The sequence below is a fragment of the Leopardus geoffroyi genome, chromosome D4 (assembly GCF_018350155.1).
Source record: "Leopardus geoffroyi isolate Oge1 chromosome D4, O.geoffroyi_Oge1_pat1.0, whole genome shotgun sequence".
NCBI lineage: Eukaryota > Metazoa > Chordata > Mammalia > Carnivora > Felidae > Leopardus > Leopardus geoffroyi.
This window is the reverse complement of record NC_059342.1, coordinates 89320816-89348206: the sequence shown is the minus strand read 5'-3', so window position 1 is coordinate 89348206 and position 27391 is coordinate 89320816. Positions and strand designations below refer to the sequence as shown.

The 27391-nt window shown below is 52.1% G+C and overlaps 1 protein-coding gene and 1 long non-coding RNA gene across 7 annotated transcripts in view; one reads left to right on the top strand and one right to left on the bottom strand.

The window, feature by feature from the left end:
• The first annotated feature begins 6489 nt into the window (after positions 1 to 6489).
• On the top strand, positions 6490 to 8639 carry LOC123593032. Its single transcript, XR_006710064.1, has 2 exons — positions 6490 to 7391; positions 7478 to 8639. It is a non-coding gene; the product is annotated as an uncharacterized LOC123593032 (long non-coding RNA).
• Positions 8640 to 16009: 7370 nt separating this feature from the next.
• The window catches only part of NUP214 (nucleoporin 214), a 95711-nt gene continuing 84329 nt past the window's right edge, over positions 16010 to 27391 (bottom strand). For all 6 annotated transcript variants that reach the window (XM_045468589.1, XM_045468588.1, XM_045468586.1 and 3 more), the window contains 5 exons: positions 25586 to 25738; positions 20795 to 20966; positions 18674 to 18813; positions 17818 to 17842; positions 16010 to 17291 (listed from right to left, as the gene is read on the bottom strand). In XM_045468589.1, the coding sequence (XP_045324545.1) occupies positions 17258 to 17291; positions 17818 to 17842; positions 18674 to 18813; positions 20795 to 20966; positions 25586 to 25738 (524 nt within the window). In that variant the 3' untranslated portion in view covers positions 16010 to 17257. The remainder of the gene's footprint in view (positions 17292 to 17817; positions 17843 to 18673; positions 18814 to 20794; positions 20967 to 25585; positions 25739 to 27391) is intronic.

Below are 27391 nucleotides of genomic sequence, written 5' to 3'. Positions count from 1 at the left end.
TGTGGACGAAGGAGAAGGTTCCGGGAGGGAGGGGAAGAGCCCACATCCCTGCAGGTCAGGAGGGAGTCCTCCGGGCTTCTGGGACCGCGTGGCCTCTCACTTGCCAAAAGGGAGGCGGGAGGGGACGCAGTGAGCTCGCCTGGGTTTGCAGGCCTGCGCCGCCCCTCCCTGGCTGTGTGACCTCGAGCAGGTAACCTTTGCTCTTGGGTCTCGGTTTCCTCAGTGGGCACAAGCAGGGTTCCTCCCCTCACAGGACTGTGGTGGGCGTCCAAAGGTTAACGGACACGAAGGAAGCGGAACGATAGTATCGGGTACACATCAGGTGCTCAGGAAACTTGACCCACTGATACCGGTTGGCCCCTGGGCCTGTTTCCTCATCCGCAAGACGCAACTATAGTGCTTTCTTCGTAGGGAAGGACTCAGTGGGGTCAGCCAGCAAAGCCCTTAGGGCAGGGTCCCGCACGTCAGTCAGGCGCCCCACGGGGGTAGTTGTTGTTGACCTTGCAACGAAATGTTAAAATGGTGTTCTTTTCTGCCCCCGTCTCAGCCCACGTAGAACGTAGGAAACAACGCAGGTGGAACGGCCCCACCTTCGGCCCCCCTCACCGGCCACCCACGCTGGACGTGCCCAGGGACCGAGGCGCACCGTGGCCCGCCTGGGTCCGCTCCCTGCGCAGGGGTGTGAGCGAAGCGCGGTGGACGGGGCAGGAGAAAGGAAGGCTGCCCTGCGGAGGGCTCTCCGTGCACCCTGTCTTCCTCGGCATGGCCGCTTCACTCCAGCCCCTCACCGAGATGGCTGTCCCTGCCAGCTCGTCTCTGCGTGGGCTTGGCCTCTGCCCGCTGGGTGCTTAAGGCTCAGTTAATGGTCACCACCGACGCTCCTATTGGAAACCATCCCCAAGAGCTTAGTTGCATGTTCCTGGCTTCAAGGCTGGCTCTACCGCCTGCCATCTTGGTTTCACGGGTTTCTTCTGAGCGTCGTCAGCGCCCTTGGCCGAAAATGTAGATGGGCTATTATTTATTATTGTGATAACATACTCCTACAATTTCCCACTGTAACCACTTTTGAGTGGACGGTTCTGTGCCATTACGTACACGTCGTCGTGTAAACATCACAACTGTCCGTCTCTGGAACTTTGTCACCTTGCACAGCGAAAACTCTCTACGACAGCTCCCCTCTCCCCAGCACCCCTGGCAAACAGCTCTCTACTTTCCGCCTCTGGATGGGACGTATCTAGGGACCTCATATCAGTGGGATCGTAATTTGTCTTGTGACTTACTTCACTCAGCATCGTGTCCTCAAGGTTCATCCATAGTGTAGCGTGCGTCAGAATTTCCTTCCTTTCTAAGGCTGGTCCTTACTTTCCAGGCTTTTCGGTCTGAGCCGTGGGTCTCGACTACCCAGAGGCATCCTGGGATTACAGCCTAGTCCCCGCTGCTCGAAGTGAGTCATCAATACACCAGTAAATTACAGAGCTGTACAAGGAAGTCCATGTGTGGTTCATTTTTGGAAGATTTCCCTCCCCATCGGTTAAAATAATAAAATTCCAAGTGCTTCAAGAGATAAATTTTTCTCATCTGGAAAATTCCCTTAGCTGGAAAACGCTATTTTCCATGAAATGAGGTTATTTCTAGGCATGAATAAGGAGGTAAGAGTAGGAGGAAGCATTTTGGGACGTGCCATAGCCAAGGTGGACTCCAGGGTGAGCTTTGAGAAGGTCCTTTACCGTCTCCTCAGGAGCAGGTGTTTATAGGTGTGAACTTGGGCTCCCCCCATCCTCTTGATCTGGGCACGGCTCATCCCAAGATGTGGTGGGGACAGGAGGGGGAGCCCCAGAGGCTGCGGCCAGGGTGCCCCACTTGACCACCGGCCGGTGTCCTCATCACGAATTACTGGCAGAGGAGGCATCTGCCCTGACGTTCAGTGATCATGCGGTTTGGCTGCAGACCTGTCAGCAACGGAAAACGAGCTCTCTTTGGGACTCCTGGAACCTCTCTGATCCGTGAGGAGTTCGGCACCGCAGGGCCTCAGAGAATAAGCCTCGCGGTTGGCAAGGCGTGAGCACCAGGCACCGGCCTTTCACTGCAGAGCCGTGTGGATTGGGTGGTTAATGTGGCACTTATCAGGATGTTGTTACGTGGGAGGCAAAGGGACTTCCCTGCAAACGGCCGCTTCCTGTAAAGGTTGCTGAAGGGAGGCTGGCACGAGCTCTGCAGCTGTCCCCTTGACAGGCAGCACCACACCACAGTGATGTGCCACACGGATATGCTCCGTCCCCCTTTGACGGATGAGACTCCAACTCCCTGCTCCCAACAGGAAGCTGATGATCTTATAGAAACCGTGGGTGTGAGAAACAGCGGTGGGGTTGGCCATAACTGGTCGTGTGATGGCCACGAAACCCAGAAAGGTCTGAATCCTGCCCACGATCTGTCTTCCTCTCCTGGGAGGTCTGAGGGAGGCGGACGCCCTAGGAAGAAGCCCCACTTCCCTTTGGTTTTGAAATCCAGCCTGAGAATCCAGAAAGCTAGGTCCTGCAGAGCAGCTCTTCCTTCCCATGGCCAAGCCCCTGCTACGTGGCACATCATTCTGGCTGCTTGGAGGGCAGGTAGGAGGAACCAGACAGGGCTATCCGTTCTACCACTCGTACTCAGCCTTGGGCACAGAGCCACGAAGCAAGAAGAAAAAGCAAATGCATAAAGAGTGGCGCCTGAGTCGCTCCGTTGGTTGAGCTTCCGACCCTTGATGTTGGCTCAGGTCTTGATCTCAGGGTCATGAGTTCAAGCCCTGCATTGGGTTCCACGCTGGGCATGGAACCTACTTAAAAAAAAGTGCCTTAAGGGGAGCCTGGGTGGCTCAGTCCGTTAAGTGTCTGACTGTTGATCTCAGCTCAGGTCATGATCTCACGGTTTGTGAGATCGACCCCTGTAGTGGGCTCTGCGTTGACAGTGCAAAGCGTGCTTGGGATTCTCTCTCTCTCTCCCTCTCTCTCTCTCTGCCCCTCCTCTGCTCACGCTCTCTCTCAAAAGAAATAAACGAACTAAAAAAAAATGTTAAGGAAAAAAAAATTTGCAGCAAAATGATAAATTATGTGTGCAGAAAATCCAAAACAACAACAACAAAAACAACAACAACAACACACACACACACACACACACACACACAGAATTAAGCAAATTTAGCATAGTAAGAGGGCATGTGGCCAACGAATATGAATCGGTTACATTTCTATCTACCACCATGTGTTCCGGTATCATTTGTTGAAGACGACTCTTTCCCCACTGACCTGCCTCTTCACCTTTGTCAAAAAAATCAATCGTATTATGTGTGGATCTATCTCTGGACTTTCTATTCTGCATAACTGATCTCGACACAGAATCTGAAGCAGGCTCCAGGCTCTGAGCCGTCAGCACAGAGCCTGACGTGGGCTCAAACTCACGAACCACGAGATCATGATCGGAACCGAAGGTGGACGCTTAACCGACTGAGCCACCCAAGCGCCCCCAACAGTAGGTTCTTCCCTACTTCCCAGATGCTCCTTACCAGGCCAAAGAAGTTCCCTTTCACTTCTATTTTGCTAAGAGTTTGTCGGGAACGAACACTGCATTTTATTGAATGCTTTTTCCGTATCTACTGAGATGATCACATGTGTTTCCTTTTTTACTCTGTTAATGTGGTAAATTGTACTGAGTGATTTTCAAATGTTAAACCAACCTTGAGTTGCCAGAAAAGTCCCGCTTGGTCATTATGCATTTTCTTTTTATACATTGTTGGATTGGATGGCTAACCTTCTGTTAAGAATTCTTAGTATCTTGATGAGTGATTTGTTTGTAGTTTTATTATATATTTTTGTTGCATTTTGGTATCAGAGGAATGCTAGTCTCCTAAGATGAACTGGGAAGTATTCCCTTCTCTTTAATTTTCTGGAAGAGTTGTATTTAATTGATATTGTTTCTTCCTTAAATACTTGGCAGAACTCACTGGGGAAGCCATTTGGATCTGGAATTTATTTTATGGGAAAAATTTGATGATAAATTCAATTTTTTTTTATAGCTATTGGGCTATTTAAATTATCTATTTCTTCTTGAGTGAACTTCGATGATTGTGTCTTTCAAGAAATTTGTCTGCTTCATTTTAGGTGAACTTACTGGTATAAAGATATTCATAATATTCCTGATTATCCTTTTTAATATCTAAGAAGTTGTAGTGATGTTACCTTTCTCATTTCTGACACTGTAATTTTTGTCTGTTTTCCCTCATCAGTCTGGCTAGAGATTTATCAATTTAATTGATTTTCTTAAAGAACTACTTTCATTGATTTTTCTTAGTTTGTATCCTATTTTATTCATTTCAGCTCTGTTTATTATTTCCTTTCTTCTGCCTATCTTGGGTTTCATTTACTTTTCTTTTTCTACTTTCTCATTAGATAGCTTTCTTTTTAAAATATAGGTATTTAGTGCTATGAAGTTCCCTCTAAGTACTGCCTTAGCACCACAAATTGTGATTGGTTTTGTTTTAATATATATACTTAAGTTAAAATTATTTTCTAATTTATTTTAAAATTTCTTCTTTGAGTCACAAGTAATTTAGAAATTTGTTATTTAGCTTCTAAATATTTGGGGATTTTCCAGATATCGTTCTCTTAATGTCTTCTAATTTAATTCCACTGAGGTCAGAGAATATATTTTATATGGCTTGATTCCTTTCAAATTTATTGAGACTTGTTTTATGATTCAGGATATGGTCTATCTTGGTATCTGTGTACACTTGAAAAGAAAATATATTCTACTGGGGTGCCTGGGCAGCTTAGTCAGTTAAGTGTCTGACTCTTGATCTCAACTCAGGCCTTGATCTCAGTCAGGGTCATGGGTTCAAGCCCCACCCAGGGTAGAGCCTACTGAAAAAAAAAAAAAAAAAAAAAAAAAAAAGAAAGAAAGAAAGAAAGACAGGAAGGAAGAAAATATATTCTGATACTGGGTAGTGTTGTATAAATGTTGATTATGTTGAACTTGGTTGGAAGTGTTGTTCATGTCTTCTATAGCCTTATTGATTTTCTGTTTACTTCTATCAGTTATTGACCAGGTTATTGAAACCTCTGACTGTAACTGTGGATTTATTGGTTTCTTCTTGCAGTTCTAATGGTTTCTCTTCATGGACTTTAAATCTCTGTTGTTAGGTGCAGAAACATTCAGGATGCATGATAGATTTTGAAACGACTGTGTATTCCCTGATAATATTCTTTGCTCTGAAATCTACCTTATTTGATATAGAGCCACTCCAGCTTTTCAGAAAAATTTATGTTGGCATGTTATCTTCTTCAATTCTTTTTAACCTACTTGTGTCTTAAAGTTTCTTATAGACAGCATATAGTTGGGTCTTATTTTTTAATCCAATTTGACAATCTTGGCATTTTGATTGAGAAATTAGACTATTTACGTTTGTTGTACTTACTGATATGGCCGGGTTTAAATCAACTGTCTGTTTATTTTCTATTTGTCTTATCTGTTCTTTGCTCCTCTTTTCCCCTTTTTCTGCCTTCTTCTGGATCAGGTTTTATGATTTCATTATATCCCCTTTGTTGGCTTATCAGCTGTACCTTTTTGTTGTACTATTGCGGTGGTTGGTTTGAGGTTCACCCACACACATTAACCTGTCATAGTCTGTCTTCAGTTGGTGTTCTACCATTTGGGGGTAGTAGATAAACCCTACAGCAGTATGCTTTCATTTCTTCTCTCCCTACCTTTTTGTTATTGTTATCAGACATTTTTCTCTACATATGTCATAAAACCCATAATGCATGGTTTTTAATCTTTGCTTTAGTTATCTTCTAAAGAGACTTGAAAAATACCTTCCAAAATCTTTATACTTACTCATGCAGTTACCATTTCTGATGTCTTTCCTATTTCTTCTAACTCTCCTCTCTCTTTCAGGGACTCTCATTTCACATATTATTAAGCTGCTTAAAGTTGTCCCACTTTTAGTGATGTTCTATTCCAACTTTTTCAGTCTTCTCTCTTTGTGCGGTTCATTTTGGGTCATTACTATCGCTCAATCTTCGATTTCATCAAAACTTTCCTCTGCAATGCCTAACAGCCTCTTAGTGCCATCCAGGACATTCTCATCTCAGACATTACAGTTTTCATCTCTAGTTTGATTTGGGTCTTTTCCATGCCACTATGTAACATGTTCAGTCTTTCCTCTAGCCTCTTAGACGCACAGAATACAGTTTTAATAATGGCTTCAAAGTTCTCGATGATGGACTTTATCATCTGTGTCACTTCTGGATCAATTTCAGTTATTTGATTTTTCTCATTGTTGGCCATATTTCTCTGCTTTTTGTGTACTCGGTACTTTTTTTAATGTTTATTTTTGAGAGAGAGAGAGAGAAACAGAGCATGAGTGGGGAAGGAGGAGAGAGAGAGAGAGAGAGAGAGAGAGAGAGAGAGAGAGAATCCAAAACAGGCTCCAGGCTCTGAGATGTTGGTACAGACGTGGGGCTCGAACCCACAAACCGCGAGATCATGACCTGAGCGGAAGTTGGATGCTTAACCGACTGACCCACCCAGGTACCTTGCATACTTGGTAACTTTTGATTGGATGCTGGAAACGGGGAAACTTACCTTGTTGGGTACTGGGTCATTTTGTATTGTTGTGAGTTTCTTGAGTTTAGTTCTGGGATCTTAGTTGGAAATAGTCTGATTCACTTGGGTCTTGCTTCTAAGCTTTGTTACATGAGGTCAGAGTGGCCATGTGTTTAGGACTAATATTTCCCTGCTACTGAGGCAAAACCCTTCTGAGTACTCTACCCAAAGCTAGGTGAGTTATGAGGATTTCCACTGTGGCTGGCAGGAGCCAGCACTATCTTCTGCCCTAAAGTTCTGAGGATTCTGCCTCTAGACCCTTCATGTTGCTTTCTCTCCATAGAATTCCCTCAAATGTGCACACCGATCGCTACTTAGCCAATACTTTAGAGTCCCTCTGCAGAGCCAGAGTCCTCTCTGTGGAGCCCTCTCCTCTCCTCTCTGATACCTTGTGAACTCACAGAGATCACTGGGCTCCACTCGGACTCTCCTCCCCTATGCTGCTCTGGAAATGTCCTCGAGGTGGGCAACTGGGGCAACTGGAGGGCTTACCTCTTTATGTCTTGAATCTCCGCGGTCAGCATCCCTTGCTGTTTGACGTCAACCATCTGGAAAACCATTTGACCGAATTTTCCGTCGGATCAGAGTGAATCCAGTACCTACATTCATCTTGCTGGAAACGGGAAAGCTCATCTCAGCTTACTTGGGAATAAAACAATCTGTGGGCCAGTGTCCCCCATTTCCACATCTTCTAGAGGAAAAGAGCTCAGAAACAACCTAGAATTGGAGGAATCAACGGGTTTCTTAAAAAGGTATTACTGTAGCCATTTCATAAGAACCTCATGATTACTAGAGAGAAAAGCAATAATAATTCTACGGTTCGTTAATTCATCCACAGGCAGTGACCGAAAACCATGAGCAACTCAAGACAACGGCGGCGCCTGCAGAAACAACGCAGTCCTCGCCCAAACCGCAGGATTTCCAGGCTCTCCGGCCAGGCACTCTTGCAGAAGCACATGTTGCCCAAAGTCACACAATGGCCACACGTCTCCACCGGGACTCAGAGTCCCCCACAGACTTTCTCCAAACTTCTAACTTGTGAGGAGCTACAATGGGTAGCCCTTTCTAACGCAGTAGGTCATTTTCCTTGCACATGAAAGAAATCTAAGTAATTCTGTGTGGAAGAACAGACGTTCGTTTTTAGGTCCACGGAGAATGCTGCCCAGAGGCTTGGGCACTGGGCCGATAAGAAGTGGCTCTGACACCAGGGGCTGAGGTGGAGACGGAGAATTCTGCTTTAAGAATGGGCAGTGGAGGTTCCGTTGTCTTCTCTCATCCTTTGCCCTGTCCTACTTCTCAAATCTTATGTTAGCACCGGGAAAAACAAAACAAAACAAGACAGGAGTATTTGATGGTATTCATAAACCTACACAGGGTAATGGATCACCCTAACACAGGTCCCCAAGGCCCTGTTTCCTGTTACTGGCAGGCAGCTAAGTCAAGTGTACTTACAGTATTCTATTTGTTCTAGACAGAAGTTTAGCTGTAAGACAAAATGAACATCTTTGATTAAGAATCTAACTGGAGGGGCGCCTGGGTGGCTCAGTAGGTTAAGCGTCTGACTCTTGACTTCGGCTTGGGTTATGATCCCAGGGTTCGAGCCCCAATCCCCTGCTTGGGATTCTCTCTCTGTCCCTCGCCGGCTCGCTCACTCCTTTCAAAATAAATAAACTTAAAAAAAAGACTTAAGAAAAAGAACCCGATTGGAAAGTAAATTGGCTTTTAGATTAGAATAGCTCTGCCTACTCAGACAAGTTGCGCTCATGCCCTGATCAACGTTACCTGACCAACTGAGTTGAGACAAGCCCTTTTCTGCTCCAGACCATCCAATCCAATCCCTTCAGTACAAAATAATCTTTATAGGCAGGATAGGCCATTGGAAAGAAGAGAGAGTTGCAGAGAAACTCAAGGTGCACTCTGATGTTCTATCTAAGAGGCAAGTGGATGGACACCATCATGAAAAATGCTCATCTCTACAATAAAAATCAGACTAGAAGCTTCCGGAGGGAGAGTGTTAATTTCTGTGTATTATTAGCAGGTTCCAATTTCAGGCCCAGTGCATTTTGAGGCCTCACTTCAACACGGATTGCTGAGAAGTGAAATCTTGCCTTCATAGGTGCCATTCTGTTGGGGGAAATTATGCAGTGAGGGCATTATAATGGGACCCCCAAAGGCAAATAGGTACAAATCTTGGTAAACAGGCAGAAGTGAGAGGAGGCGGGACCGGCCTGGTTTGCACCTTTGAGCTCTGGGCACCGTTTTCTAAGGCCAAGCAAAAGCTTCTAAAGGACCATGAGTTCCTGCCATTCGAGACTATAAGGACCCATGGGATAGCAGATCCCCATGATGTGACTTCCAATAACTGATTTTTAAAAAATTTTTAAGTTAATTCATTTTTGAGAGAGAGACAGAACACAAGAAGAGGAGGGGGAGAGAGAGAGAGAGAGAGAGAGAGAGAGAGACAGACAGACAGACACAGAATCCGGAGCAGGCTGCAGGCTCTGAGCTGTCAGCACAGAGCCCGAACCCGACGTGGGGCTCGAACTGACGAGCCGGGAGCTCGTGACGTGAGCCCGAGTTGGCCGCTTAACCGCCTGAGCCACCCAGGCGCCCCTCCAACAGTTGATTTCTGTGGCCGAATAGGTGAAGATAAAATGTGTACCACAACAAATCTGACCGTGGATCTTTTTCTTATCCGGTGAACACTCACTGCACAAGCTGACCCATCAGGCATATCTTTTTAACTTGTGAGACTCTGAGAAAGTTTCCACCTCTGGCCAGCCATCGCATTTGCTAACAGAGCAAGTGACTCAGATCTTGCAGCAGACTCAATTTTTAGCTCTTTGGTTATAGCCGTACACTAATGAACACGAGAATCATTACGTGCAAAGACAAGTGGGTCAGAAATGGGAACTTTGCATTCTGCTCATTCCAACAGATGATGATGAAAGTCCTACCAGCTTTCTATACAATGTCTCATTTAATCCCCAACAAGTCTAGAGGAATGTGTTATCATTCACCCTTTCGAGAGGTGACGAATCTAGGGCTCAGGGAGGTTAAGTGACTTGTCTGAGGTCACACAGGTAGGACGGGATCTTGGTGCAGACAATACCCACGATCTTAACCAAGAAACTCTACTTGCCAGGCTGAGTCACTTTCTTCCCCTCTTTGGGTCTCGATTCCCTTCTGCGTTCAAGTGGGGGAAGCAAACCGGATGATCTTCAGCCCTCAACTGCTAGGCTTCTTTGGTTCCCACCTGGGCCAGCTCTGCTGTGTGACAGGGCCACAGACAGGACCGCCTCCTCCCTTGAGCACCCATCTTTCAGCCAGCCAGCACACCCGGTGAGAAAAGGGCCCGGGTGAGAAGCGTGTGGCTGGGAACGGCCAGACCCAGCGTGCCACAGGAGAGAGCACGGCGTGCGTGCCGTGCGGATGGCGAACCGGCAGGGGACCCACACGCGGGAAGTACGACACGTCAGTAAGTGCTTCTGGATGATGACCGCTGGTCCCCACCATCTGTGATGCTCACAACCACAGCGCGGCCCGAGCACCACTTGGCTTGCGTGTCTCAGACGTGCCGTTTACTCCTGTTGCCGCGATGGCTCCGAATGAAAAAAGACAACCCTACGGAGGGGAGTCGGGCCAGGCCAGGCGTCTGAAGCCCTCGCCAGGGGAAGCGGACGCGGGGCTCGATTCAGCTCCGGGCCAACTGCTGCTACGGGATAAAGAGAGGAGCTCGGCTCCCTCGGGCCCCGGGCGGGAGGGGTTCGGGCCACGCTGTCAAACCACCCGCATTACAGCATTTCCATTTCCCTACGCTGGGGCACACGCTGTTCCCTAAAACCCAGAAAACGAAAGTGACTTAGAAGCAGACATCTCGAGACTTGAGAATTCTAAACGCTTCTGAGAATGCTGGCTGGTGACAGTCCCACTGTACCCTCAGTTCCCACAGCTCCTCTGTCAGCTGCAGCCAGGGACTCCACGCCGGCCCCTCCTGCTCCCCCTGCACCCCCCTGGCCCGCCGGAGGGCTCTGGGGCCGTGAGATTGGCAAGGCGCGGGGCCAGAAACCTAGAGACTGGAAGATGGGGGTGGGGGGTGACCCTTCCCTGAGGCCGGCCCTGCACCCTCCTTCCTGGGCCAGGATGAGGCTGAAGGGGAGACGAGGCCAAGGCCAAGGGGTCTTTTGGCCCGAGGCCCTGCCCCTCCTCTGGGGAGCCTGGTCCGGAAGTGAGCGCTGCTGGTCAGCTCTGGGGGCGGTGCGTGCCCGGGGCAGGGGGCACCGGGGCTCCTCTGTGAGACGGCCAGGGGCTCTGCCAGGCACTGCCCTCCGCCCTGTGCACACCTGCCCTGTGAGGTAGGCGGTACCCGCCCCATTTCAGTTTGGGCCAGATGACGCGACCGGCTCCAGCTGACAGGTGTCAGAGAGCCTCACGGCCAGGCGTCCCCGTGTCCGGTCTGTGCTCGCTGTCACCAGAGTGCCACAGACAGCTGCTGTAGCGCGAAGCCAGTGCCTTCCTGGGGCCAGTGCAGTGGGGACAGGCGGGGGCTCTGGTCGGCCCCCGGGCCCCGCTCGAACACGGCCCTTGCTGTGTGGCCCCGGTGTGCGGGGCTCCTGACCTGCCCCCAAGCCTTGTCATCTCCTGCCGGGGTCTGGCTGTTGAGCACGTCCTAGCTTCCGCCTGGGAAGTTGCTCCGGGTGGCATTTATTCCACAGTTCCTGACTCATGCTGTCTTGGTGCGGTCGCGGGCGGACAGACAAGGCTGACATGGCCCCTGCCCTCTGGGAACTGACTTTTGGAGGTGGGGGGGAAGACGAGACTAGATAAACAAATCAAGCGATCGATTACATGAATAATTGTAATTGCGACGCCTGCCTCAAACTAGTGCAGAGCGACAGGAGAGAACGAGAGGGGAGCTGTGGAGTCCGAGCCGGGCAGGCACTGGGGGCAAGTGTGCTTATTTAACCTGAACCTGGCAGGCGAGTGGGAATGGCGTGAGGACACGCAGGTCTGCAGGGCTGCAGAAACTGAGTGGGGAAGCCCCAGAGTGGGGTGGGGGAAGGACAACGGGCCACCAAGAAGGGAGAAAGCACAGAGGGGCCTGGAGAATCAGGACAGAGAGGCGAGAAGAGGGGGCGGCCGCGGTAGGAGAGACCAGATGTGGGACCCGCAGGCTATGGTCACGACTCTAGGTGGAAGGCCAAGCCGAGGTGTGAACGTGGACAGCGAATGCAGGGAGGTCAGGAAGCAGCACCTCCTTGGTGTCCCCCTGGCCCAAGCCCAGCCGGGCCTGCGAGGGGAGGGTGGGCAGGGGCAGTGCTGGGGAGGGGGCGTGGGGGGACACAGCGCGATGGGGGAGAGTCCGGTTCGCTGCAACGTGTGGCAGCGGGCTCCTGCCTGCATCCCCCGCCCCCCCCCCCCTTCCCCGCACAGACCGCAGCCGGTGATCTCGGGCCGCAAACAATGTGGAGAATCTCCGGCCAGGGCTGTGGAATGGACAGGATTCTATTTATAAGCAGAGAGGGGCCGAACAACGGAGCAACTGCTGCCTCGGTGGGTCTGTGGCCTGACCTCCTGGGGGACTCTGGAAAGCCTCAAAGCCGTCCCCGGAAGAGACGGCACAGGAAGGAGGGGATTAGACGGCTCAAGGGCATGAAGCCAGCTGCTTCCTCCAGGGTCCGATCGCCTTCATCAGAGAGCGGCCGGTCAGCCCCCATCTGTGTGTGGTGTGCACCAACACGGGCTGAACAGATTGAGCCTCTGCCCCGCCTCCCTCCCCGGGGCCGTGGTTTAGAAGGATGATGACCACGTACAAGGCTGGAGCCAGCAGAATGGGGGCACGTAACCGCACGTTAGGCGGAACGTTTGCTGCGGTCCGTGTCCACGGTCAGCCCACGTGCGTGGGGGAGACTGGACGGGTGCGTGGTAAGGGCCGCAGCAGTGTCCCCGGCACAAGCAGGCAGGTATTTCTTCTGAAATGAAGGACTCTATTGGGGAAGAAACATTGTGAGAGCCGATGGCGGGCCTAAGAGGGCAGGGGCGTGTGGTGCCGGGCAGGGCAGGTGGCTCTGCCCGGCTTCCTCCTGGCTCTGGTCACCACCAGACTTAAGACTTGGCAAACGGCTTGCTCTCCGGGCTTCAGGTCCTCATCTGGAAGATGTGGGTTATAGTCCCCAGCCTGTAGGTTAAACGTGAAAATGCCCGTGAAGTGCTCAGGCTAGACAGTGCCTGGCACCACTGTAAGCGTCCAGGGAATTATCACCGTTGTTCTAACGGAATACGAGAGAGGAATGTGTTAGAAACACCGCCCGCCAGGAAGTAATCTATGCTTCTGTTTGGTGACACCAGCGATGAGGCAGCTCCCAGCAGGAGTTCCAAGGAATCTGGCGCCAGCAGAAAGATTCCCTGGTCACAAAGATTTCGGGAATGGCAGACCATGTCATCTTACTGATCCACAAAGCAAATTTGCATATGAAAGGCTCAAAAGAGGCCTTCTATCAGAAAATTTTGTTCTGTCTGGTCTTCTCCCCAACTTACTTGACCACAGAGCCCTTTTTAGTTCGGGCTGTATGCGAACTTCCCAGAGGAGACTTATCCTTTTTCTAATTAAAAAACAATTTTTTTTTAACGCATATTTATTTTTGAGAGAAAGGGACAGAGTGCGAGCAAGGGAGGGGCAGAGACAGAGGGAGACACAGATTCTGAAGCGGGCTCCAGGCTCTGAGCTGTCAGCACAGAGCCCGACGCGAGGCTCGAACTCACAGACTGCAGGATCATGACCTGAGCTGAAGTCAGACACTTAACCGACTGAGCAACCCAGGCTCACCTCCCACAGGACACCTTCCAGACACAAAAGTTGGGGGCTAAAACAGTCCTGGTCTAACTGCCTGTTTCCACATGCGAGCGAGCGAGGGAAGAGCAAACCAGGGAGAACGAGGATGGGAGGAGGGAGAGACGGATCCTGACAGCCCAGCCCAGGGGTTTTCCACTGGGCAGGCGATACGTAGAAAGAACAGAATGTAAGGTTGGGCAAGCGCTCAGGGGCGCCGGCCAGGTGTTCTGTGGGACAGTGAATGGAGCCCACGGGATGATGGGACTGGAGGGAAGGGAGAGACTGAGACCCAAGCTGGGGAGGGTGTGTGGAGGGAGGTGGGAGGAGCCATGTCAGGAGGCAGGGTGAGGTCAAGGAAGGCACTCCCCAGTCCCATGCATCACGGGGGACGGGGGGCTTCACGGAGAAAAGTGTTCAGGAGCTGATGGCCCACTTGTGCTGCAGTATGTGTGTGTGTGAGCAGATGCCCCATGAGCAGCTGAAATTTGAACTCTGTGTCTCTCACTGACAATTTCAGAAAGATCCCTTACCTTGGATTAATGGCAAACCAAAAACCAAAAAACAACAAAACAAAACATGTCGACGGGAGTGAGTTCTCTCTCAGATGATCTCCTGCAGGGGAAAATATTTCGAATTACCGAAGTTAAAAGGTTTCTCAAAATGTGGCCCACGGACCACCCGTGAAGCTTGTCAGGAACAGGTTCAAGGGCCCCAGTGAGCTCTCTGATCAGAATCTCAGAGTTGAGCTCTCCGTGTTGGAGCTTTGTTAGTGGGGGACGATCCCTCATGCAGCGGAGTCCTGTGTTTGACAAGGGGCTCGAAGACACCCCCCACTCTGAACTGGAAGAGGGTGACACAAGAATCCAGAACTCTCTACCCTGGTAGGGCAAGGCCCCGTGAGGGGAGAACCTGCTTGGTGCCAGGCAACCCTCACGACCCCCTAAAGGACCCCTTGCAAAACCTTCATTCCAATCTCCATCCACCTCTGGTGACAGAGCTCCTGACAGTTAGGATCAGGTCAACCTACAGAGTCGACACCCCCTCTGCAGCGCAAAGACCTGACCGAGAAACTTCTCTGCAGGTTAGCAGCAACGGAGAGCAAAACTGAGGGAGGCTCACGCCGAAAGCACCGAGGGCACCGCTGCCTCAGGTACCAAAAGGCTTCACGGCCACATCAACACACGAGGGAATTTGCACGCACGCCCCCACCCCCCCCCCCCTTTTTGGGTTCCTCTGTCCCTGAGAAACCCAATTTGTGGCCTCTGTCACCGCGTTGCCATTGGAAGCACCAATTGCGAATATATGGCACTGGTGTCTGGAAAAGCCAAGCAAAACACAACCTCGCTGATTAAACCGTCTTCCCCTTTGCCTTCCTGCCTCTCCTGGGTCACGCCGGCAGAAATACAAACGGATCCAGCGAGGCTGCCCATCTACCCGCTGCAGCTGGCTGCGCGACAAGAGCGGGGGACCTCCTCCTGGGCCCAAGCAGCCCTTGCGGTCCCTTCCCCTGGTGGGGACCTGGTCCCCACACTCCTACTCCGGCTCCCTCTTCGGGAAAGGCTCACGCCCCTGGAAGCATGGGTTTTGGCAGATGCACGCGGGTTGTGCTGGGACGACCCCGACGAAGGAACGCAGAGGGGCCGGAGCACCGGCAGCGAGGGGCGGGGGCGTTATCGGGTCGGGCACAGCTGATATGGCCTTATGGAGAGATGTCACATGCCACCTCAATGGAGGATTAATGCAGAGAATTTGAGGTCAAGGGTTTAGGCCGAACCAGCTTCTATTTATAAAAAAGAGCCTCGGGGGTGGGGAACAAGAGGGCAGGAGGCTGGCTCGGTGTGGATGCCAGGCAGCAGGACGACCCGGCGAGGCAGAAGTCAGCTCTCGTCACCTTGCCCCCTTTAAAGTGAGGCCCTCTGCTGTGAGCTTTTCCCAGGAAATTTGAGTTCCTGTCGTCTCCGACTGCCCCTGTGTGCAAATTAGGGAGAACACAGGTGGGGGGATCAAGCCCCGGGGTCGGGCTGTGTGGAGGTCGTGGGGGCTGTCCCCTGCTCCACAGCTGAGGGGGCCTCGCGGAAGAGCAGGGGGAGACCGGCTTTTCAGTTCCCCAAGGACCAAAAAGGGTACGTGTTAAACGACTCAAGTCCAAGCCCTTTGAGACAGACAGGTGCCCTGATTAATGGGAGGCCCAGACAGGCCCCTACTCTTTTCTCCCAGGCCGCGCAGGGAGCAAGGGAAAGTCACCGAGGGACACCGTGGATCCATTCCGGTTTGGGGTTCCTGAAACCTGACAGTGCTGCTGCATGATGGGACTCCTCTTCTGAGGAGCCTGTGCTCATCGCCCTAGGGCCTCCAGGCCCAATTCCAGGCCTCCCGAGTCCCAGTCTGCAGGGCAGGGGCTCCAGAAGCTGTGCTTCACGCGGAACCCCCAGGCGAGCCCTGCAGAGTGGGACCAGCCGGGCCGGCCGTGGCGCAGGGCACTGCACTGACGTCCACCCGCCCGTCAAGCCAACAGAACCGGCAAGACCACACTGGCTGTCACGTGACAGGTTAAATCACACGGAGACCTTTTATTCAAACATTTTAAAACAGAACTTTCCAAAATGTAAAACTCTAAATGACCCTTCCTGACCTTCGCCTGCCCTGAACCCGAGCCAACGCACGGTTGCATTCTGGCCTGGAAGAGGATAAATCCTCACGCCGGCTCCGGATGTGGGGTGGTCCTGGTTTGTCAGCAACTGCCTAGGACATCATGGGCCTGAGAAGTAAAACGCGCCCAGACCCGAAAGCGACAGCACCGCCCGCGCTCTGACAGGACCGGAGCCGGAGGCCCCGAACCATCGCGGCCAACTCTTGGCCGTGCCGCCAGGCAGCAGCGGTGTCTCTGCAAGCCCAGGCCTGCCTGACGGTTATCTGCGCTGCCGCTAACAGACGGCGGGCCGGGCGTGGTGCCCAACGTCACCGTCACCGGAGATAAAGGCTGTCTTCTCGATCAGTCCTCTGCAGAGCAGAAGAAATCGGCGGTGGGCCACACAGCACCCAGGGCCAAATCGCGAGGCTGAGCGGACGGGGCCGATCCAGGGGCGGCAGGCCCGTCGTCAGCACCCGCCGGCCTAGCTTCCGCGCGCGCCTCACGGCGACCTGTACTTTCACCGAAGGTGCTACCGTCTCTTCCCAAACTCAGCGGATGCCCGCGTGAGCGAGTTTCTTTCCCTCCACCCAATCACAACGCCGGGCCTGGAGGGGCCTGATACCCAACAGCAGCGAGAGCACGAGAAGGAGACACCGAGTCACGGCCTCAAAAAGGTGGCCGGCCGGCGCTCAACCTCTTCCCTACGCCAGGGCCCCGGGCCCGAGGGGACCGGGGGCAGCTGGGGGAAGCTCCCGCCTACCCTCCTCCTGCATCGGCCTCCTGCGCTGGCAACTTCGGCCGCCATCCTCGAAGACACACACACACTGCGGGCTGGCGGAAGGCCGCGAAGGTTTCTCAGAGCCACAGCAATGAGGACACCTCTCTCCAAGGCTGTGACCTGACAAAGCCCACATATGTTCCGCACGGAAACAGACCAAAGAGTTTAATAGAGGGGGGCCAGGAAGGGGGACGCGACAACCAACACAAAATCGACAGCAAAACAGACAAGCGGTCAAGCGTCTCTGGAGTTTTGGTTTCTGCTGTTTCTGGGTGTGCTGCAGTGAGAACGTCCACGTTAAAGGACTGCTCCAGTGTTGCTCGGTGACGAGGAGCCCAGAATGCAGTTGGTCCCAGGAAGGAACACGGACACCCACTCAGCTTCTCCAGCCACCGAAGCCCTGGACAGACCTGCAAGGAAGCGCCGGGAGAGAGGCGTATCAGCTGCTGCTCTGAGAAGGGCTTCGGGGCTCATGCAACCGCCTGTGGTCAGAGTCAGGGCTCTGAACTTCTAGTGGCAGCAACTCCACACGGGAGCACAGAGCGAGGATCAAAACATGAGGCCTGGTGATGGGCCTGGAGGCCCGCGGGCAGCATGAGGCTTCTGAGACGCTAACGGGGAACTGAGGAACAGCATCTCCCGGGTCCCGCCACCCGGGCCTTGCTCCTCGGAAGGCACACTCTGCTCTCTCTTACGCGTGGCCCTCGGGGAGGCCAGGCCCGGCACCTTCTGCCACTTTCCTACCGCGATTAGCAGGTCCACGAGACCCAAAACCTGCCGCTGAACCCCCATGCCTCCAGGACAGGCTTATACAACAGGAAACAGGAAAAGCAGATAAACATGTACCAACAGAGCAAAGGTTAGGAGTCCCATACTCTCACATACCACACGCTCCCCTCTCCCTATCTAACGGCTGGGAACGAGACGGATACTCACGAGTTAGACGATCCAAAGCTGAATCCTGAAAAAGATGGAAGAAGGGTGGAGCAAAGTGAGCACACACATACCTGAGAGGTGGAGGTGGGCTCCTCCCTCCCGCAGGGAGCCCTGCCGACCCCCACCTGCAGGCCACGACGAAGGTGGGGGGCGCTTCTGGGTTCTTCCCTCCCCCACGCCAACAGTGGGCAGCAGGTCCCTGGCACGGCGCCTCCCGCTCGGCTGCCCTGGGGCCACACGGACCCCTTTCATTAGGAAACTACGTTTTTCTTCTCCCATCACTTGCCGCTTCTCGGTGAGGCCAGAGCAGTGAAGACACTGAGGTCTAGGCCTGGCCCTGCGGCTCACTCTCTGGCCCTTTGGGTAAATAGGCCCCTTGGGAGTTTTTGTCTTCGTTTATAAAAGAGTGCCACTGCCTCTCCAAGGTGCGGGAGTGCAGGAGTGTGGCACGGGTAAAAGCATCACACACGTGGTCTGCTATCTGAAGAGGCAAGGGTTAACAAATCAGAGACGTTTCGCGAAGTCTCTACGCCTTATTTTTTGAGTTTGCCGGCTGGGATTTTTTAAACCAAGGTCTAGTAAGACGGTTATTATTTTGGGTTCTCAAATCTTGAGAGAAAATCAAGCCCGTCTTTTCTTTCTTTGGTAAGAAATGGCACAATGTTACAAATGTAATTATAGCCTTAAAAGACCATTTTGTCTTTGAAGTACTTTCGGCCCCGCAGAATACGAAACTGAACAGCCAGGTAAAAACCACTCGTGTCGTTAGGGGTGCGGGGCGGGGGGAGGGGCAGGGGGAGGCATTTCCTAAGGAAAGGGCAGGGAAACGGCGAGGGAATGACGTCTGGCCGCCTACCTCCTCCGCCTGATCCAAAGCTAGAGAATCCCCTGCTCTGGGTCCCAAATCCAGAAGTCTGTTGGGACAGCGATCCGAAAGTCGGAGCGTTTTGACTTGCCAGCGTGCCGAAAGACGTGGTGCTGCTGCTGCTCCCAAACCTGGGTTCCAGGGAGAGACCAGACTGTGGTTAGTGTGGCCACGCCGGCACCCGCCGCCCACAAGCCTCGGCCACCCCGGTAGGTCTCGGGCTGCACGGCACACACGAATCGAGGGGACGTGCTTGGTTTCAACCAGTGGCCTCTCAGAAAGAACAGACCAGGGCCCAGGGCACACCTCCAGCTTCGGGAAGGAAGAGGCCGGGGGCACAATCCCAAGTGCAACCGGTCCAGTGTGTTAGCTTTTATTCACCATCTGGAAGTTGTGGGTCATCTGGAAATTAACCAGCACTACAGTTTTTGCTCTCCTATCCCTGGTAATTCTTGGGCTTCACCCCATCACTTAGACATTTCTCATTCATCGGCAAGCCCCTTCACGCAGCTATTTGCCTTCAGCTCCTCTCTGGATCTTTCCATCACGGACTTTCCACGATGAGGTGAGGGTCTCCTGTGAGCGGACTCTTGCGGGGGTCCTGCCTGTTCCTGCTCGATTCCTACCCCAGCTCTAGGCCTCCCACGAAGAGTGGAAGCTCCTCAGATGCCCGCCAGGGGCAGACCAGGGACCTGGGACATCTCATGCCAGAGCTGGTACTTGTCAGCCCTCTTTGACAAAATGGAATCAACCAGCCAGTCAGGATTTATGTGGGTGAACCAACCACCACCCCCCCCCCCCGCCCCCTGCAAGGCAGAATATGATACTTTTCTACTGGTAAAGAAAATAGCAGGTTTCAAATAAGTAAATAAAACCTCAAGATTCCCAGTCAACCCCAAACCCTCCAACTCCACAGCACTCTGTGCTGAGCGGTCACTGGAGACATCAGTGTCCATCGGAACCTGCCAAGAATACTGGTTTAAGTTGGTCCCAACGCTCCTTTAAAAGCTTTTCTTAACTTTAATTCTTGGGGTTTCCTGGGGGAAACTTAAAAGAACTTGTACTCTCTACGTGAAATTTAGGAGGCAATACATCAACTCGCTCATGTTCTTGAAAGTGGCCAGTGTTTCTGCGCTAGGATCTTTTGTGTGTGTGTGTGGCGGGGGGGGGGGGGGGGGGAAGGGTATGAATAAGAACATACTTCGCTTTACTTTCAAGATAAAGACGCTATCCCTTCACCAAGATTCATCCAAGTACCCTGACAATTCCCTCAAACAAAGCCCCCAAGCCCTCCCCGAGTCTATAGTCTTACGTATCCTGAGTTCCGCGGCCAGGGCCAGGGCCAGGTCTACCAGACGGTGATTTCAGACATAACACGTCTCCTGAACGAGTCACTTCACCATCATCGCTATATACATTTATTGGGACTTTGTGGTGCAGTGAAAGCTATTTATTTTCTTCTTGGGGTTTTGGGAACCAGGTTGAATTTCTGGGGCCCTTCAAAGCAAATCCCTAACATGGTGTTTTCAAGGGAGGATGTGCACAAGGCATAAGAGCAGCTTTGAAAGCCGAGCAGTCACCGAGACACTGAAATGTGCAGTCAGTGCCCCGTATGGAAGCTGGCCCACGGGACTGTGAACCGAGTACCCACTCTGTGGGTCTGGAGAGGAGCCAGGGACACAGGAGTGGTTTGCCTAAGGACAACGGGTAGACGACAACAATCCCAAGAGGAAAGAACGTGGCAGAAACTATTCATTTTGGATTCCCTGACAGAAGTCGCCACACAGGGGCAATCCTGGCTAGAACGTGGCCAGGACGGGACCGTTTTCCTTTCTTTAATCATCCTTCGGTCCCACCAGGAGAACAGGGGTCTGCCGACCAGCACTCCACGTTTCCAGGGGACGGCGACACAGCTCCCGTCCACCTGCGTACTGGACAGACTGGCCGGGAAGAAATGGGCCTCCCCAGAAAGGAACAGGAGCTCTGGTCTGACTCATTTGCCGATTTCGAGGGAGGGGGCTTCAGCTCAGTCAGGAGAATGGACTTTCCCAAACAGGAGTCCCAGGGCCCCAGTGCTTTCGGCGTCCCGAGGTCCCTCCCCGGGGGGCTTACCCGAATCCTCCTGCGCTGGCGGCCGCAGTACCCTCTCCGAACACTTTGCCTCCCGTCGAGCCCAGAGGGCTTGTAAAGGCTGGGGCTGAACCGAATGCTGGCACCCCTCCAAACCCAGGGGATCCCCCAAAAGTAGGAGGGCTGCCAAACACTGGAGCAGCACCGAAGCCACCTGAGCAAAACAGAGGCAAACAAACAGAAACAGGGAAAAAGAAAGGAGACAGAAGAGAAGACAATGAGCGGTGAGAAATCAAATCGAAGGAGGAAGGACAAAGGGGGAAATGCGTTAGAAGTTCAAATACCAAAAACTGTAACTGGGGGCAAGAGCCTTCCTAAATACCGAGCCACCCCCTCCATCGCTCGCGAGGGGGCGGGTCGGCCAGGGGAGCTCCTGGAACTCTCAGAGCCCAGCAGACCTCATGTTCGCCTTGGAGACCCTCGGCCCTTCCCGCGGGCAAGCCAGACCCGTCAGTGCCAAGTCTCGTGGAGTCAGATCGTCACCAGGAACCAACCTGGCGCGTTTCTGACCCCTTCCCAGCCTCACGGCGCTGTTCTGAGACTCCTCACTGAAGAGGCATTCTTGAAAACTCCAATCCCTGCCCGGCTGTCAAAGATGACAGATGCGATTACTGTCACGACACAGGCTGGGCTGCCAGCATCATGAAAACCCATGTTATGAAGCCATAGGCTCAGTCTGCTCTCGGGAAGAATCGACAAACTGGGTTACAGGAGACATGGAGAGGCGCACGGCACTGGGGCTCGGCCAGGGGCTTTTTATTTATTTAAAGCCTGATGGCTCTCACGTCTCTCCCCACAGAAAAATTCCTTAAAAACCGCTTTCTCTCTGTAGTCGGGGGCTACCCCTCAATAAAAAAGCACACCGAACTTCCCCTGGTTGGGGGAGGGCCGCTGGATAAATGTGGCAAGACCATCAACGGGCCCCGAGAAGAGCCCCCAGGGCCTGGCTCCCCCTGCCACTCACGTGGACACGGTCCCGGGGGCGGCACGCACGCAGGCTGTCATCGCACAGAAATCAGGCTGCGAGGCGGCCTCCTCGGACCGGTGGGGACGCCCACCGGGCGGGAAGATGGTGCGCCCTCCCCCCGAGGGGGCTCCCCAACCCCAAGATACCGCTTACCTCATGTTAGGCTATGAGCAGAGACCCCCAGGGAGTGTCTGTTGAACAGAATGGAATAAACTGGTACAAGCAATGTGTTCTAGCGAGGAGTCTCTTAAAACGAGCACTGGCCTAAGGAGCGACACGCTAAGGGGAAGGAGAACAGCGTCGGCGCAGGTAAAGGGGCCCCGGGGACACTGCTGGCACGCATTTTGGGATGCGAGTCCTGCCGTCAGAGGGACGGCTCGGGCCTTCTTATATAAGCATAACCACACCACAAGCTTCTGCTACCTGAATCGGGAAAGATCAAATTCTGGGCAGGAAGAGCTATTAGCAGAATTCTTTTGTTGTTTGTTATCTGGTGACGCAACCCTGCGTTTATTTACCATTGCCCGTGAGGATACTTTTTGCTCAGGCTCCCGTTTGGGTTAACATTCTAGATTTTAAAACCTCGAGTGAAATTCCAAGCCACGATAATGGAGACTGTTGGGTTACAAACACGAGAGACTGGAAAAAAAAAAAAAAGTGCTAAAAAACCCCTGCCGTTGAATTATTTAAGACCGATCACAGATCTCGTTACACTTTCTTCCTAGACACACGGGGCTGTATCTAGTGCCCTGTACGCAGTATTATTCAGACTTCTGGGTGGAAGGCGAGTGAAAAATGAGAAGTCACAATGATACAGAAAGTAAACCGGATGGGGGTTGGGGGGGGGGGGAGGAGGAGATTAAACACATACACCCACACACACCACATCCACCCCCCCATCACATATACCACACACACACACTGCCCTGAAACAACAAACCTGGGTCACAGTAAAGGAAACAAATTTGCTAATAATTAGTGATAATCAAATACCTGACTTACTGAGGGCCCTCCACATGCCAGCTACGGTCCCAGGTGCTGCCCAATACTTTGCTTCAATCCTCTCAATAAACCTGGGGTCCCTACCTCGCAGGTGAAGCAAACAGGCTCAGAGAATACTGAGGCACAAATGACAAACAGCTATTTGCCTATGTTCAGCCAGCCTGGCGGTGGGAGCACTGGGACCTGAGCAAGGGTTGAGTGACTCAAGACAGCGCCCGCCATTGAACCGCCTGTGTCCCTCTGCCTCCCTCCATGGCGACCGCGGCAACAGGGGGTCGGGGGAGCACGGTGGTCCGGGCACAGCATCCTGCCCACCTTGGTGCCCCCTACAAATCCTCTCCAGCACTATTATTTCCTAAGGGAACTGTACTGAGGGAGGACGGGCGCTTCTGGATCTTTCAAAGACCCACTGAAACGGTCCATATCTAAAGTCTGTCTTAAAGCAAAACACCAATCATGACGTCTTAGGCATCTGCTTTTGCCTGGGCAGGAAGGCTGACTCCTTTACTTAAAGCAGCCTTCCTTGTGCTCAGGACCCCAGGGCACCTCCTGCTACAGCAGGAGCCCCCTGAAAACTGCCCTAAGTCCTGCAGTGACAGCCAAAGTGCGAGAAGCACAAGGGACACGGTCTTCCTCCACCCTCGCTGTCACCTCTGTGGCTACCGGTTCATTCACACCCCCTGTATTTAAAAGGTAGCTTTCTCTGCTGGGAATCCTCAGTCTGAGGGTTTTATGGGGCAAACAATCGAACAGGAAAAATATTCTGAAAGGCAGGAGAATATACTTTCTCTACGACTTAAAAAAATAAAAGCCTGAGATTCTCAAAGTCAATCCTGGCCCCAGGATAACGAACAACATAGAAGAGAAACATGTGACGTGAAGAAAACATTATCTGGTTCCTTAAAAAAAATAAATTAAGCGGGGCGCCTGGGTGGCTCAGTCGGTTGAGCGTCCGACTTTGGCTCAGGTCATGATCGCGCGTTGAGGAGTTCAAGCCCCGCGTTGGGCTCTGTGCTGATGGCTCGGAGCCTGGAGCCTGTGTCTCCCTCTCTCTGCCCCTCTCCCGCTCATGTTCTGTCTCTCTCTGTCTCAAAAATAAATAAACGTTAAAAAAAAATAAATTAAGCATCACTGACTAATGAACTAAAATTTCTTTTTTCTTTGGTTTTTTAAGCAAGCTCCACACCCAGTGTGGAGCCCAGTGCGGGGCTTGAACTCACGATCCTGACATCAAGACCGGAGCTGAGATCGAGTCAGCTACTTCACCAACCAAGCCACCCAGGCGCTCCAGTGAACTATCGTTTCTTAGTCAAATGTTTACTTTGTTAATTAGGACCCAGAGCTTTGTAGCCGTCTCACTTTTATATCGTTCACTGTGAGGAAGGGTGGGGGCAAAACAGAGCTGCGATCGTGTCCAGGGCATTTTCAATTCTAGGAAGAGTAACAAAAATCTGGCAACCGAAGACTAACCCATCCAAGTCACAGATCCGAGTAAAGGAGCACAGTGTATGAAAACCATAGCAATTTAGGTTCTAAAAGGTGGGACTCCAGGCACTAATGTGGGACAGTCCTAAGTTAGAGCCACCCATGCATCCGGTCCTCGGCAGGGCCCTTCCTCAGAATGCACATCATTTCAAAGGCTCCCGTACACATGAGGGAGAAGCATCCTGGCTGTTCACCCTTGGGGTCTGCTTTAAAGAGCTCCTTTCTCCACAAACATCTTCCCCACTCTGCCTCTGATCTTTTGTGGGGGTGGGGGGGGAATCTTTTCACATGGTTTTCCATGTAAGAGAGGCAGGAATGCAGACCCTCTGTAGATCTGAGATAGATAGAGGACAGAGAGGCGGCTGACAGAAATGAAGTATGTGTTTTCTTTTTTTATCTAAACATATGCTGCCCTTTAAACTTTTAAATTATAAACGTAGTATATGATTACAGAAAGTCGCCCAGTCCCCCGTGGAGATTTTAGAAGCAATGCTGGGGTAAGTAGCAGTGCTGGTGATGCTCTTAATTCTTGATTCCACCGGGGTGTTTCACCTGTGAGGAGTAACTGCTCTGTATACTTGCGGTAAATGGCTATGGTACACGTCATGTAGATAGATTCACGTACGTCATGCTCAAAGGCAAAAAAAACAAACAGTGATTTGGGAAAGAAGACAAATGAAATAGACATAAAAAATAGCCAGATCGGGGTGTATGGGCGGCTCGGTCGGTTAAGCGTCTGCCTTCAGCTCAGGTCATGAGTTCGTGGGTTCGAGCTCTGCGTCAGGCTCTGTGCAGATAGCTCAGAGCCTGAATGCTTTGGATTCTGTGTCTCCCCCTCTCTCTCTGCCCCTCCCCAGCTCATGCTCTCTTGGTCTCTCAAAAATAAATAAATGTTAAAAAAAATGTTTAAAAATCCCCTAAAACTAGGCCGATCATCTGTCTTGCCCAGGACTGCTAATGGGACACAAGCAGGTCTGTGACTCAGTGCTTTCTGGCTTATATTTTAGTTATCTCTCTATGTTCCCTCACTTTGGTTGTTCTGTGCTTGCTAGATATTTACAATGCTTTCTGCCCTAAGAAGACACGGAGTCCTCTTAAGGGTTCCACTACATGCATTCTGTGCGTTCAACAGGTCTCGGGAGACCTAGAACAGTGTTAGGAGCACAGTAGATGGTCTGTAAATGTAAAGATGAACTGGGGAGAATCCACACTCCAGTCCTGCTCCCTTGAGAGCCACCCTAGAGAGCTCTCCTTCCGGGTGTCTATGTGTATGTAAACATACGTTTAAAAAGAACCACAGCTAACAACTATCAGAGTACCTGTTTTATTTGGAGTCGAGAACCCGAAGCCTTGGGATGCCACACTTCCTCCTCCAGAGCTGAAAGTGCCGGCAGGTTTCTGCTCTCCAAACGACGAGCTGGCAAATCCACCAAATGTCTTGGCCCCACTGTTTCCGAATAGATTAGAGGTATCTGAAGAAAGGAAGAACATGTTGAGAGCGATCAGAGGGAGAGAAGGGTCCTTATCTACTTAGAGCAGAAAAGACACTACAGCGAGGTGTTTGAGGGGAAGCGAGCGAGGAGTCTGGGATTCAAGGGAGCTGAGCCGTGGTAAACACCCTCTCTGATCTGCACGTGTCTCGATGACCAGCGGTTAGCCTCTGGGAGCCCAGGTTCCGGATTCCAAAGGCACACAGTATGGGGAGCTGCACGGGTCCCGGGGGACGAGGCTTCTGCGGAAGCGCACCTGTGCTCCCCCAGGTAATCAGGTCCACCCACCGGCTTCCTGCAAGACTGTCTTCTTCTGAAGGACGGGGCTCGCTTTCACTCCCCTCCTCACACGAAAACCTCGCATTTTGTCAAGCGAGAGAAAACAGAGTCGGGGCCGATCCAAACCAAGTGTAACGGCTTCCGGCTGTCTGCTTTTACACTCAGGTTGGGCGTGTTTGCTGTTGCCGATCTGCTCAGGGAATGGCAGGCGAGACAAGACAAACCACGGTGTTCCCAGCTCCGACCTGACGGGAGCTGGGGATGTTCCGAGGAACTGAAGACTTCCAGCCTGACTGCCTTTTCCTAAGCGGTTCAACGAAGCCCTTGACCTCTCAGATGCTTATCTAGTGGGTCACTCCCTCTACACACTGAATCCGTGCCAGGAATGAGAGGAATAGAGGAAACGAACTCCTAAAAACTAAGACAGGTGAGGGGTGTTTGTGTCTGTTACGAGAAATGCACATTTGACCATGAATAGGGACGGAGCCAAAATCCTGCATGCAGAAACACTTGGGTAACCCAAACGGCACGCTGTTTTCTATCAGGAATTTTTCCTTAACCTTTTTTTGGGAGAGGGGAGAGACAATTCGCACTTCCCCACCGTGTGTGGATGGGTGTTTTATTAAAAGAAGTCTGTACCCACAAGAAGGCAGGGAGAAGCTGTCCTGAAATCGGGTGGAGGCCCAAAGGCAGAGGAGTAGGCAGGGCGCTGCACCGGTGCCCCGGGTGGGGAACGGAGAGCTCACACCACATCACCAAGTGAGAAGTACAAACGTCTGCACGAGACTGGGCTTCCCCGGAGCCGTTCACGTGCTCACGGGGAAGGTGACGGCGAGAAGAGGGGAGTAACTCGTTCTCGAAGTCAACTTGTTCGAAGAGGTGACCCACCACTAACCTGTCAGTCTCAGGATCCCCCTGCGACCGCTAATATTTGCAGCTGCAATGCTCCTGATCGACAATCCGGGAAGTGGAGAGCCTTATCTCGGGGACACGACCACCTCAGATTTCTAGGCAGCAGTACATAGAGCCCCAGGCCACCTCGTGGTCCCTGCTCTGGAAAACTCCTGCTGGCCGTTGGATGGAGAGCTCGGCTAGGAGTGTGCCAGGCACGGACGGCGGGAGTGGTTAACAAGCTCTTTCTCATCGCCCTTGTACGCGGTGCCACAAGACTATCTGTCCCCCTTTTCTAGAGGGATTCACAGGGGGAGGCTACAAAATGCCCTCTTCAATGCTCCGAGTTAGCTTAGAGGCCACGTTTTATTTTCAGTGGCAGTACACTCGACGACGGGCTTCTCGGCCACTCCTTTTACTTGGCACCTCACGAACAGAGAGGACTGCAACCTTCCGACTTTGGTA